General features: G+C 48.7%; 1 protein-coding gene across 1 annotated transcript in view; it reads left to right on the top strand.

Annotated features, from left to right (window-relative positions):
- PELI2 (pellino E3 ubiquitin protein ligase family member 2) overlaps positions 1–13,450 on the top strand; it is a 158,548-nt gene extending 145,098 nt beyond the window's left edge. Inside the window, exons 4-6 of the mRNA XM_060263161.1 lie at positions 3,139–3,336; positions 7,032–7,220; positions 10,128–13,450. Of these exons, the coding sequence (XP_060119144.1) occupies positions 3,139–3,336; positions 7,032–7,220; positions 10,128–10,694 (954 nt within the window). The 3' untranslated portion in view covers positions 10,695–13,450. The remainder of the gene's footprint in view (positions 1–3,138; positions 3,337–7,031; positions 7,221–10,127) is intronic.
- Positions 13,451–13,791: the final 341 nt, after the last annotated feature.

Genomic DNA, 13,791 nt, shown 5'->3' with positions numbered 1-13,791 from the left:
ATCCAAAGCCTCTCGGTTTCCTTATTCTCTAGGAAGCTCATAATATCGTGTTGACTGATGTTGGGTTCTGGCACCGCTCCCAGAAGTAAACATTTCTTTCTTCAAGGGCAGAGTGAACGTATATATCATTTAGTAAAAGTTAAGCGCCGTGAGAGAAGCTCAGCGCTTGCCATCTTATTTGTTCCGCTCTCTAGCCGTCATGATCTTTCTCCCAGCTGAATCGCTGATAATAGTGTTTATGCAATAGCATGCCTCCAATACTGCTAGTTTTATAAGAGAACCTTTTAAGTGCAACTTTGACTTCTCCTTGTGCCAGCGTGCCAAGCTGCGCTGTTCAGAGGGAAAACATTTCACAGATGGCTGGCTCCTTGGATATACTGTGCGGCCGTATTTCTGTGGATATGTCCATCGTTGTGTGATGTAGATACATATATTTCTTAGCATTTATTAAAGGTCAGATCATAGAACCATAGAGTTGGAAGGTACCTCCAGGGTCATCTAGTCCAACCCCCTGCACAATGCAGGAAACTCACAAATACCTCCCTCCAAATTCACAGGATCTTCATTGCTGTCAGATGGCCATCTGGCCTCTGTTTAAGAACCTCCAAGGAAGGAGAGCCCACCACCTCCCGAGGAAGCCTGTTCCACTGAGGAACCGCTCTAAACTCAAAAACACCTCCCCCTAAATTCACAGGATCCTCATTGCTGTCAGAAGGCCCTCTAGCCTCTGTTTAAGAACCTCCAAGGAAGGAGAGCCCACCACCTCCCGAGGAAGCCTCTTCCACTGAGGAACCGCTCTAAACTCACAAACACCTCCCCCTAAATTCACAGGATCCTCATTGCTATCAGATGGCCACCTAACCTCTGTTTAAGAACCTCCAAGGAAGGAGAGCCCACCACCTCCCGAGGAAGCCTGTTCCACTGAGCAACCGCTCTAACGGTCAGGAAGTTCTTCTTAATGTTGAGCCGGAAACCGCCATTGTTTCTCGCAGGACTTTGTTGTGGGGAAAGCCCAGCAGAAAGTTATTTGCATATTAGGCCACACACACACCCCGACACCAAGCCAGCCTGTGTTCCTGCTTTTTAAAAAGCCCTGGTTTTGTGCAATCTGACTGGGCAGAGTTGGTGCCCAAAGTTTCCCCACTCTCATGGAGGAATTATACGCTTGCATGGTTATTCCTCACATGAATTTGGATAATGGATTAAACTTACACCATCTGCTGAAACTGACTCATGAAATAGATCCAAGTGGGCAGCTGTGTCGGTCTGAAGCAGCAGAACAAAGTCGGAGTCAAGGTGCACCTTTAAGTCCAACTAAGTTTTATTCAGAATGTAAGCTTTCGTGTGTGCGCGCACATTTCTTCAGACGAGGAATGAGGTGCAGTGAGCAGAGCATGCTCGTCTGAAGAAGTGTGCATGCTCTGCTCACTGTACCTCATTCCTCGTCTGAAGAAGTGTGCTCTCCAGTTTGAGCCCTGGAAAAGGTAGATGATTGGAAGCCCTGAGTCTTGCTGTCTCTTGTGCCTGGAGTTCAGTGATTCTCTGTGCAACAACTGAAGCAGCACAATGACGAACTGGAAAGATTCAAGGGAGCTGTGGAGATAATAAAGGTTGAAAGTAGCAAGATGAGATTTTAGTTTGAGCAAAGAAAACAAAGACATGGTCATCCTGAAAAGGATCGTATCAGAGGATCTTGGCTTGGTTCGGGGAACACCAAACAGTGGCACTAAGATGAACAAATGTTCAGGGTTGTTAGGATTACTCCTTAAATTTCATTTTCGCAGCAGAACTTAGTTAAATGTTGCATCCAAACTCTCAAACAGAGGTCCATCAGTGGCTATTAGCCACAGCGTATTGTTGGAACTCTGTCTGGGGCAAGTGATGCTCTGTATTCTTGGTGCTTTGGAGGGGCAACAGGGTGAGGTCCACTAGTGGACCTCCTGATAGCACCTGGGTTTTTTTTGAGAGCCAGTTTGGTGTAGTGGTTAAGTGTGCAGACTTACCTGGGAGAACCGGGTTTGATTCCCCACTCCTCCACTTGCAGCTGCTGGAATGGCCTTGGATTAGCCATAGCTATCGCAGGAGTTGTTCTTGTAAGGGCAGCTGCTGTGAGAGCCCTCTCAGCCCCACCCACCTCACAGGGCGTCTGTTGTGGGTGGGGGGAGAGAAGATATTGGAGATTGTAAGCCGCTCTGAGTCTCTGATTCAGAAAGAAGGGCAGGATATAAATCTGCGGTCATCGTCGTCTTTGCCACTGTGTGACACAGTGTTGGACTGGATGGGCCATTGGCCTGATCCAACATGGCTTTTCTTAGGTTCAGACACTGGCTTGCTGCAAATCCGGATTCCAAATAATGGCTTGTTCTCAGAGATGTGAAGGCTTGGGGAAAAGAGCCCCAAAAATTGGGGGAAAGCACTCCCCCCACCCCCCTGAACTTCTCAGTTTTCCTCAGTGGAAAAACGTGGACATTTTTAGGGAGATCTTTTTTTAAAAAATTATGAGATATTTTTCCCCTCTTCTATAATGAAGAAGAGATGGTTTTTATACTCTGTTTTTCTCTAAAGAGTCTCAAAGCAGCTTATAATTACCTTCCCTTCCTCCACCTACCTTGTGAGGTAGCTGGGGCTGAGAGAGTTGCCAAAGTCACCCCGGAGGCTGTGCATGGAGGAGTGGGGAAAATAACCCGGCTCTCCAGATTAGAGTCTGCTGCTCTTAACTGCTAAACCATGTTGGCTTTCATGGAATGATTGAAATGCCTTTTAAAACAAAATTTTACACCCTCAAAATGTGTAGACTGTAAGATGGACCCACAGTAATTGAGAAAGAGCTCTCCAAATTGAGTAAGAGGGCCATATGCAGGTGCTGTTAAGAGCTTTCCACTTTGGATTAGAGCTAGCAAGTGCTGATTTTCTCCATGTACTCAAAGAATTGCAGAAAGCTTGTGACGCGTCCACTGTTGCTTGTGTAAGAGAGATTTGTAAATAATCGCCTAACCTGAATATGGAGTTTTCCCATGGATCTTAAAACCTAGCTTATGTCTTTAACGTTACAGATTTTCCTTGCTTGCCTATTTCTGCCGCAGTCGTTTCAAAGGGCCTAAGACCTTCCTCTAAGAGGCCTGCTTTTCATGCTTTCAGGTTGGCAGATCAACGGAGAGCCCGATCGACTTTGTCGTCACGGATACGATTTCCGGCAGCCTCAACAGCGATGAAACGCAGATCACCCAAAGCACGATCTCCAGGTTTGCCTGCCGAATCGTCTGTGACAGGAACGCGCCATACACAGCCAGAATCTTCGCAGCAGGATTTGACTCTTCGAAAAACATATTCCTTGGGGTACGTATGTGACCCATCCACAACCAGCTGGGGGGGGCAATATGCGTGACGTTAGGGCAGAGGGCTGCTTCACAGAATTATGTATCCCAAAGTGATGAATGGTTTCCTGTGTTCAGTCCGGGATATTTTTTCAGGGGGCGTTAATGTGCGATGGGAGGGACGGTGGCTCAGTGGTAGAGCATCTGCTTGGTAAGCAGAAGGTCCCAGGTTCAATCCCCGCCATCTCCTACTAAAAAGGGTCCAGGCAAGTAGGCGTGAAAAACCTCAGCTTGAGACCGTGGAGAGCCTCTGCCAGTCTGAGTAGACAATACTGACTTTGATGGACCGAGGATCTGATTCAGTAGAAGGCAGCTTCATATGCTAAAGGGGAGGGACGGTGGCTCAGTGGTAGAGCATCTACTTGGTAAGCAGAAGGTCCCAGGTTCAATCCTCGGAATCTCCAACTAAAAAGGGTCCAGGCAGGTAGGCGTGAAAAACCTCAGCTTGAGACCGTGGAGAGCCTCTGTCAGACTGAGTAGACAAGACTGACTTTGATGGACCGAGGGCCTGATTCAGTAGAAGGCAGCTCCATATGTTTATATGATGGATCCATGGTAGAAACCAATTGGAGGCTGAAAAAATAAGGAAATCGGCTGCCATCCTAAATGTAAGCTATAGCTGAAGTGTTCGTGACAGATTATTGGGCCTCCTTTCCAGTTTACGCATGCAGTAGTTACCACAAGCAGGCAGGCAGAGATAAAAGAAGCCGCTTCTCTGGGGCAAAAACAAGAACGCACACGAGAAGCCGCAACCACTCACGAGCAGCCCATAAAAACTATTACCATTTTTTGCAACACACTCGTATTTAAAGTCCTCTTCAGGTTTCTTATACATACGAACAACCCTGTCATACAGTTGACATTAGACAGTCCTACACAAGGTCCCAGTGTTCCTGTGGTTCATTTCAGCACAGTCAAGGTGGGTGCATCCGTCCAGAGTAAGTCGCAATAGTCCAGCAGTCTTTTTAAATGAGCAAAATAGTTTCAGTGCCAGGTCACCCAGCCTTACATCAATTAAAGAGCCAAGCAATTCCAGTGCCAGAAGACAGCTGCGATGCCAGGAACGTCCTCGGCATCAATGGCCTTCTTCAGCTGGCTATTTGAAGTTACTTCATAGACGCAGCCGTATTTTCATACCTGAAGGAGTTGCATAAGTTCAGCACACCAATCAAGCGACCAGGCCCCGTGTCTCTGGGGCAGGCGCTGTGGCTCGCTGGCAGAGCTTGTGCTTGGCATACAGGTTCAATACCGGGCATCTCCAGTTTAAAGGATTGGGCAGTAACTGTCGTGAAAGACCTCAGCCTGAGACCCTGGAGAGCGACTGCCAACCTGAGTAGCCACTACGGACTTTGATAGATGAAGGGTCTGATTCAGTATAAGGCAGTTTTGTCTGTGTGTGTAGTGGTGTACTATATAGTGTGTGGACTCTTATCCCCACTCCACTTGCAGCTGCGGGAATGGCCTTGGGACAGCCATAGCTCTCGCAGAGCTGCTCTTGAGAGCCCCACCTACCTCACAGGGTGTCTGTTGTAGGGGAGAAAGGTAAAGGAGGCTGGAGGCCACTCTGAGACTCTGTCCTTGGAAGGGCAGCTGCTGGGAGAGCCCTCTCCAGCCCCATCCACCTCACCAGGGTGTCTGTTGTGGGGGAGAAAGGTAAAGGAGGTTGTAGGCCACCCTGAGACTCTGTTCTTGGAAGGGCAGCTGCTGGAAGAGCCCTCTCCAGCCCCACCCACCTCACAGGGTGTCTGTTGTGGGGGAGGAAGGGAAAGGAGATTGTAGGCCACTCTGAGGCTCTGTCCTTGGAAGAGCAGCTGCTGTGAGAGCCCTCTTCAGCCCCACCCACCTCACAGGGTGTCTGTTGTGAGGGAGGAAGGGAAAGGAGATTGTAGGCCACTCTGAGACTCTGTCCTTGGAAGGGCAGCTGCTGGGAGAGCCCTCTCCAGCCCCACCCACCTCACAGGGTGTCTGTTGGGAAGAAAGGTAAAGAAGGTTGTAGGCCACTCTGAGACTCTGTCCTTGGAAGGGCAGCTGCTGGGAGAGCCCTCTCAGCCCCACCCACCTCACAGGGTGTCTGTTGTGGGGGAGAAAGGTAAAGGAGGTTGTAGGCCACTCTGAGACTGTCCTTGGAAGGGCAGCTTCTGAGAGAGCCCTCTCCAGCCCCACCCACCTCACAGGGTGTCTGTTGTGGGGGAGAAAGGAAAAGGAGGTTGTAGGCCACTCTGAGACTCTGTTCTTCAAAGGGCTGCTGGTGTGAGAGCCCTCTCCAGCCCCACCCACCTCACAGGGTGTCTGTTGTGAGGGAGGAAGGGAAAGGAGATTGTAGGCCGCTCTGAGGCTCTGTCCTTGGAAGGGCAACTGCTGGGAGAGCCCTCTCCAGCCCCACCCACCTCACAGGGTGTCTGTTGTGGGGGGGAAAGGTAAAGGAGGTTGTAGGCCACTTTGAGACTTGAGATTCAGGGTAAAGGGTAGGGTAGAAATCCAATATCATCATCATCTTTCTTCTAACATATTCAGGGGAAAGTGACTTATGAAGGGTGGGAGTGGGAGAGATGACAGTTGATCATTTCTTAAATTACTAACATGAGAGACTCCTAAGCTACACTTACCTACAAATCATTCTCCCCAACTCTGAAATTTCTCTCAATAGCGGGTAGAAACGTGTGGTGACTGTGCAGTAATGGACAAGCTAGCTGCCCACTTCTGGGATGGACCCAGGAATAAAGTAGTGCCATTCAGTTCAGTTCAGTTCAGACCTTTATTGGCTTAAAAGCAATCATGATTCACAATCAAAAGTAGGTACAAAGGCCTGAAGTATAGTAAGAACAATACATAAAGCAATCAATTAAAATGGCAGCCAATAATAGTAATCAAGAGTAGACACCCAGCAATTAAAATACAGTCATATGCCTAGATTTAATTTGATAGGCCTCTACTAAGAAATTCGCAGAATTGGCCTCCAAAAATACTTGAAACCTTTCACCAATACTGTAGATTGAATCGACTGGTAATTAATGATGAAAAATCAAAAATCCTGGTCTTTTCAAAGATCTGGCACCTGTTTAAACGGCGCATTGGTACAGAAGAAATCAAACAAGGGAAGGCTTACAAGTATCTGGGAATTACCTTTAACTGCAACCCTAGATGGCCAACGCATCGTAATAGATCTGGAAGTTTAGTAAAATGTTCTCTGGCGCAAGTTAAAAAGTTCTATTTCTTAGGAGGTGACCAGTTCATTCCAGCAACTCTGAAAATTTACAATGCCGAAATCCTTCCTCAGTTGCTATATGGAATACCCTTGTGAATTGGAGCCTTTAGTCCCTGCGTGGAGACGCAGCATTCCTCCGTCAGATTTTAGGTGCTCCCAAATGTGTCCCCTCCTCATCCATTTGTGCAGAGCTAGGTGTACATCTTCTAGTACTGCCATTCATTGGTGATGTCACACGCCCTCTCAGCCCCCCCCCCCCCCCCCAGTCTTTCCTCCAGTTGCCAGACTTGGCCCGTCAACCCAACTGAATAGCGTAGCAAGCTAGGACCACTCTTTCTTTGGAAAACTAACCAGCGTGGCTCGGGGCTTGGCCATTATTTCTCACCGACTTTTTCCAGCATCACAAAGCTGATCTTTTCCGGGTGGGTTTTTCGCCATGTTCTTGCATCCAGGAAAAAGCAGCCAAGTGGAAGAACCCCGACGGGCACATGGATGGATTAACAACCAATGGCGTTCTAGTCATGCATCCAAGAGGGGGATTCACGGAAGAGTCTAAACCCGGAGTCTGGCGGGAGATCTCCGTCTGCGGCGACGTCTACACTCTCCGCGAAACGAGATCGGCTCAGCAAAGAGGCAAGCTAGTAAGTTTGGAGGGGGGGAGGCTCATTGTAAATTAGCCTCTTTCCCCTGGAGGACAAAAGCTTCATCTGGGCTCTCGGTCATTGACATTTCAGTTTCTTACAAGCCGGGCGATGGTGATTTAATACTCCCTTCCTTTTCTGCAGCCAGAAAAGGGTGTGTGTGACTCTTATCTAACCAGTTTGGTGTAGTGGTTAAGTGTGCGGACTCTTACCTGGGAGAACCGGGTTTGATTCCTTACTTCTCCGCTTGCAGTTGCTGGAATGGCCTTGAGTCAGCCATAGCTCTCGTAGGAGTTGTCCTTGAAGGGGCAGCTGCTATCAGAGCCCTCTCCAGCCCCACCCACTTCACAGGGTGTCTATTGTGGGGGAGGAAGGGAAAGGAGATTGTAGGCCGCTCTGAGACTCTGTCCTTGAAAGGGCAGCTGCTGTGGGAGCCCTCTCCAGCCCCACCCACCTCACAGGGTGTCTGTTGTGGGGGAAGAAGATAAAGGAAAAAGAAGAAGAAGATATTGGATTTATATTCCGCCCTCCACTCCAAAGAGTGTCAAAGGAGATTGTAAGCCGTTCTGAACCTCTGGTTCAGAGAGAAGGGCAGGGTATAAATCTGCAGTCGTTTTCTTCTTCTTCTTGTATTTAAAAAAAATTGAGTGTCCTCATGTACACTTAGGCAGATAATGCTGCTTTGCATTCTTCCCAAGCCCCTTCAAGTTTCTCTGATTGATGGTTCTGATGATGTCTGGCGTTTGACCTTGCGGTTCCATTTAAACCCTATCACGTTGCTGAAGAATTGCCTGCCCAAGTGCCTGAAGTTTCAGAACAGCTTTGTTTTGAACATGAAATGCATGCAACGTGAAGAAATTCTGGCCTAGTGCATGAAGCGCAGGTGCGAAAGATGAGCGTCGCTGAACTTTTCGCCTCCTGATCCTCGCTTGTGCCCAGACCCGGGTGGACCAGGCTAGCCTGATCCCATCGGATCTCGGAACTTGGTCCTGGGATGGGAGACCAAGGTTGTGACTTGGAGGCAGGCAACGGCACACTGCCTCTGAACGACTCATGCTTCGAGAACCCCACAGAAGGTTGACATAAGTCAACTTCTGTTTTGCCTGAGTAAACTGAAGTGTGTTCTTATTGGTTGTCTCCCTCACTCTGTAAACTTAAGAAAATACTGGGAATCTGCCAATACAATGGACAGCAAGGCCTCATTGCTGAGACGCAGGGTGCCGTTTTTCCACGGTCGCAGTCCAGTCAACAGAAAGTAAAGTAGGACGTGGGAGGAACCAACAAAAGCTCAGAAAACGTTTCACGCGGGAGCAGACACAACTCAAATTCCGTCACTAGGAAACGATCGGGGCAAAAATGATTTCCAAAGAATTGTGAAACTCCCCGGCAAACTTGTGAAGGAAAAAAAAAACAAATGGCTCCAGAGGACGTGCAGAGGATGCAATAAAAACTGGAGCAGGGTGGGGCCAGAAATGATGCAGTGCAAAAAAACCCCACTGTGTCATTTGGATTGAGAGTCCCCAACGTGGTGCCCGCCAAATGTTTTTAGAAAGTGGGCGGAACCAGCAGAGGCTGTTGCTGAGCCAAGGCTTCTGATAGGTCGAGATTTGATTGGCTGTGCAGATTGTTAAACAGCATCGCTTTGGCAGCAGCTGCCACCGCAGCAGAAGGATCTTCGCTTTGTGACTGCAAGTAAGCTGCAGCAGCTATTTGGGAACTTACTCTGGCTCTTTGGGCAGCTATGTTGTGGCTGTGCCCGCCGTGCCGTATCAGAATTCCCGAGGTATCCATAGGCTCGGGTTGGGCAGCTTGGGACTCTCTGATTTTGCAGGACAAGAGGCTAGTGGTAAAGGGGGTTGACAAATATCTTGCTTTGGTTGGGATAAGGTAGGATGGGGAAGGGTGACCAGACTGAATCAGCTACCAAATCTAATGAAATGAAATCAGAAGAGTTTCTGGCTCAACATTAGGAAGAACTTCCTGACAGTTAGAGAGGTTCCTCAGTGGAACAGGCTTCCTTGGGAGGTGGTGGGCTCTCCTTCCTTGCAGGTTTTTAAATAGGCTAGATGGCCATCTGACAGCAATGAAGATCCTGTGAATTTAGGGGGAGGTGTTTGTGAGTTTAGAGCGGTTCCTCAATTGAACAGGCTTCCTCAGGAGGTGGTGGGCTCTCCTTCCTTGGAGGTTTTTAAACAGAGGCTAGGGGGCCATCTGACAGCGATGAAGATTCTGTGAATTTAGGGGGAGGTGTTTGTGAGTTTAGAGCGGTTCCTCAATTGAACAGGCTTCCTCAGGAGGTGGTGGGCTCTCCTTCCTTGGAGGTTTTTAAACAGAGGCTAGAGGGCCATCTGACAGCAATGCGGATCCTGTGAATTTAGGGGGAGGTGTTTGTGAGTTTAGAGCAGTTCCTCAGCGGAAACAGGCTTCCTTCTCAGGAAGTGGTGGTCTCCTTCCTTGGAGGTTTTTAAACAGAGGCTAGATGGCCACCTGACAGCAATGAAAATCCTGTGAATTTAGGGGGAGGTATCTGTGAGTTTAGAGCGATTCCTCAGGGGAACAGGCTTCCTCCTCAGGAGAAGGTGGGCTGTCCTTCCTTGGAGGTTTTGAACCAGAGGCTAGATGGCCACCTGACAGCAATGAAGATCCTGTGAATTTAGGGGGAGGTGTTTGTGAGTTTAGAGTGGTTCCTCAGTGGAACAGGCTTCCTCAGAAGGTGGTGGGCTCTCCTTCCTTGGAGGTTTTGAACCAGAGGCTAGATGGCCACCTGACAGCAATGAAGATCCTGTGAATTTGGGGGGGGGGTGGTATTTGTTAATTTTCTGCATTGTGCAAGGGGTTGGACTAGATAACCCTGGAGGTCCCTTCCAACTCTTATGATTCTAATGCTTCCCGCTTACCTTTTTAAAGGTAGAAAACGAAACCAACGTCCTGCAAGACGGCTCTCTCATCGACCTGTGCGGCGCCACGCTCCTGTGGAGAACAGCGGACGGCTTGTTCCACACGCCCACCCAGAAACACATCGAGGCCCTGCGGCAAGAGATCAACGCCGCGCGGCCCCAGTGCCCGGTGGGGCTGAACACGCTGGCCTTCCCCAGCATCAACCGCAAGGAAGTGGTGGAAGAGAAGCAGCCCTGGGCTTACCTCAGCTGCGGCCATGTCCACGGCTACCACAACTGGGGCCACCGCAGCGACACGGAAGCCAACGAACGCGAGTGTCCCATGTGCAGGACCGTCGGTCCTTATGTGCCTCTCTGGCTGGGCTGCGAGGCTGGCTTCTATGTCGACGCCGGCCCCCCGACTTACGCTTTCACTCCCTGCGGGCACGTGTGCTCGGAGAAGTCTGCCAAATACTGGTCCCAGATCCCCCTGCCCCACGGCACTCACGCGTTCCACGCCGCCTGCCCTTTCTGCGCTATCCAGCTCTCCGGAGAGCAGAACTGCGTCAAGCTTATTTTTCAGGGTCCGATCGACTGACGCCGTCTTACGGACGAACGCCGACAAAGCTCGCTTTGTTAACAGTTTACTGTGAAGATAAAGAAAATTTGCCACTAATGCTAGATTTTACCCTTTTTTATAGGATTGTTATTAATGAGGGACTAGGGGGGGGATGGCAACCGGGGGGGGGGGGGGAACGGGTAACATGGGATGCGGAGGTACACTGATACCAGGAACCAAACCAATATCGGTGGCATCCCGTGCTCAGTAGAGGCATGGTCACAACGACGTCTTCTCGGTCAAATTGTAGTATATTTGTAATATTTTTTCTTAGTACCCTCGATCAGGAGAAGAAGAAGAAGAAAAAAAACGCCGATGTCTTAAAACGATTTTTTTAATCTTGGATTTTTTAACAGAAACAGTTTTTCTTCTAAACTTTTGGCAAGCCTTTAAGACGCGTATTTTTTCAAACCGAAAAGGAAAACGTACAGAATGTAATTTTGTCTCTTTCTTTTCCTCCTCCTTTTAATTTGCAATGTAATTAACTTGAATAGCTTGTTCTCGTGGAGGATGTACCCGAATGGGAGGGCGAACCTGGGTAAATGCTCGGTTGAAGGCGTGCGTTTCAAAGAAGCCGTGAGCAAGAAGGGGGTTGGCTTCAGGAACAAGAGCACAAAAAAAAAAACAAAATTAGATAACTCTCCTGTGTAGTCTAACGCAGCTGTTCAACAAACGAAAAGATTCAAAATTACTTGAAATTTAGGGAATCGTTATCTGAGGGCCACTTCCAGTGTTACGTTCTTGTGGTACCATAGTTACCCTTGCATGTCACTCCGGTCTTTAAAAATATATGGGAAGGGTTAAAATACGGGTTCTCTGGTCCCACCAATGCACAGAACGTGTTTCTTGGTGTATGAAAACGGTAGTTCATGAATTTTGACTCTGGGAATTTTCTGAAGCAGCTCAGCTGTCCACCGTTCTCCCTGCCTTTTTATTAACTCCACACATCCCAAAATCAATCCCAGAAATCCTAGCGTTGGGCTTTTTCACTGCTAACTTTAGACCCCGTAATAGGTTAACTGCTGGTGGAGCAGGAGCTCTTCCTCTGTGGCTTTATCCCAGGCCTCCGCAGCATGCTAGAAAAGCCAGAACTCTAGGAGCAAGAGCTGGCGCGGCAGAGTCTTATACCTGCTCGTGCGGTTCCATCCTGTCAGACATTTCCGTCGCAGCCTGTCCGTAAATCCACGGAACGGCTGCTCCCACAGCCAGCGTGGCAGTGTCTGGAGGATTCTTGTGTGATGTGCAAAAGCCACCTTTTAATTGAAATCCGGTGCCAGCAAGAGACCAGTCAGCTTTTCCCAGTTTTGAATTCCTTTTTACACATATCCAATCATGGTCAGCGCTGGGGTTTTTGCTGCCCCAGGCCGCCCCGACAACCATGCCCCCCCCATGGGGATCGGAGTGAGGCTGCGCGGCCCCTTTCGCCTGCCCTGTTACAGGCCGCGGGGCTGCTGTGCCTCGCTCCGAAACTGCCTCCCTTGCAAGAGGAGACTGCCTCAGAGTGAGGCCGTTCTCCTCCAAACCCAGCTAGAAAGCCGAGCTTGGAGGAGAGCACACATTGGCCCGCAATGGTGGGAGTGGTGGGAGAGGGCGCCTGAAGGCACCCTATGGCGAGGTGGTGCCCAAGGCAACTGTCTACCTTGCGTACTCCCGCCCGCCAGCCATGTATCCAATCGTCTTCAACAGTGTTCTCCTTGTCTTCTCCCGCCCCCTGGCCAGTTCTTCCGTTCAGCTTTCCCTCCGCTTGGCGTAGTCACACGCGTGTGCGTTGGGCCAGTGGGCGAAATTGGGAATGTCGCAGTTCCTGTATGAATCCCGCTGAAGCGGCTGCACTGCCGGGCGAGGGAGAAGCCTTGGGTCTGTCTCTGCAGAACGGGCGTATGCTGCCCTCGATCCCATTGTTAGCGCAGGCCGCTCACGAGTCTTAATCGCCTGCAGGATTCCTAGCGGCGCATCGTATTTTTAAGCATTTTGGTAGTTATTTTGAAATCACCGATTTAAAAAAGCACGCTATTTTCGTAAGCTTAACGTCCGTGACACAAAACTTTCACGTGTGTGCGCTCTCCCATAGTCGTAACGTTATTGGTTTGTTAACTTCTCCCTCTCTCACTTTTTCCTCACAGCCTGTGTAGAGCCCTGTTGTATTTCAGTTTGTTTTTAAAAACAAAACAAAAAAAAGCGTCACCTACTACTATTAAACACACAAGAGGAGTGATTCATACGGTTTGAAATCCCAGATTAGTTGAGGGAGGGGGAAAAAGCCCTACTCAGCCTTCAAATTAGTAAATTGGGATTTGTGTGTGCTTTAACTCTACCCTTATTAGCGTTTTCATTTGTGTTAGTGGCATTTTGTATGTTCTCTTTCTGTACATGTGGTATCAGAGGTATTTTTTTTCCTGGGGAGTGGTGTCAGGGAAAGACCCCTTGGCGAGGAATTTATGCCCCCAACGGAGCCGCCCAGCCGAAGTCTCTTTTTACGCTCAGTTCACAGCAATTCCTACTATCTTTGTGCCCTTTGTATAAATATATAATTTATATGATTTTAATATATTGTGTATATACTTGAATTGGCCTGTTCATATTTTGGATGTAATATTGTTTTATAGTTAACCTTTTAAACATTTTTTAAAAAGATGTCCGCCGCCCGTTTCGGCGATGGGGCATGGTGTTTTTATCTGCTGCTGTTTAATACAATTTTGCTGTATAAAAAAAAAATAAGCATTTTAAATTGAAAAGGCCTTTTACTCCAATGTCTTTTTGCGTTGAAAAGGTTTCCCTCGCTCTGCAGTGTTTTGCAGCGTTCAGGTTCCGTCCACCGTAGCTCATTTTATCCCTCACCAGGTTGGGAAATGGGATTGATAGTTTTCGGAACGCTTCTTCTTAGTGTCTTTTTAAAATTAGGCGGCTCTTAGCCTTGGATCCCACCAGACAAACGCGTAGCCTCAGTACCAGTTATTTGGGATCACTGTTTTAAGGAACTCAAGCTCATCCCCATCTTTTTTTAGGACAGATGCTTTGGGTCCTTTCTGTATCCTTCTGTCAATCCCTCTCATCCAGACTCACTCATCTAGAGACC

Source organism: Heteronotia binoei, chromosome 21 (assembly GCF_032191835.1).
Source record: "Heteronotia binoei isolate CCM8104 ecotype False Entrance Well chromosome 21, APGP_CSIRO_Hbin_v1, whole genome shotgun sequence".
NCBI classification, from domain to species: Eukaryota; Metazoa; Chordata; class Lepidosauria; order Squamata; family Gekkonidae; genus Heteronotia; species Heteronotia binoei.
This window is presented reverse-complemented; position numbering and strand designations above follow the sequence as displayed.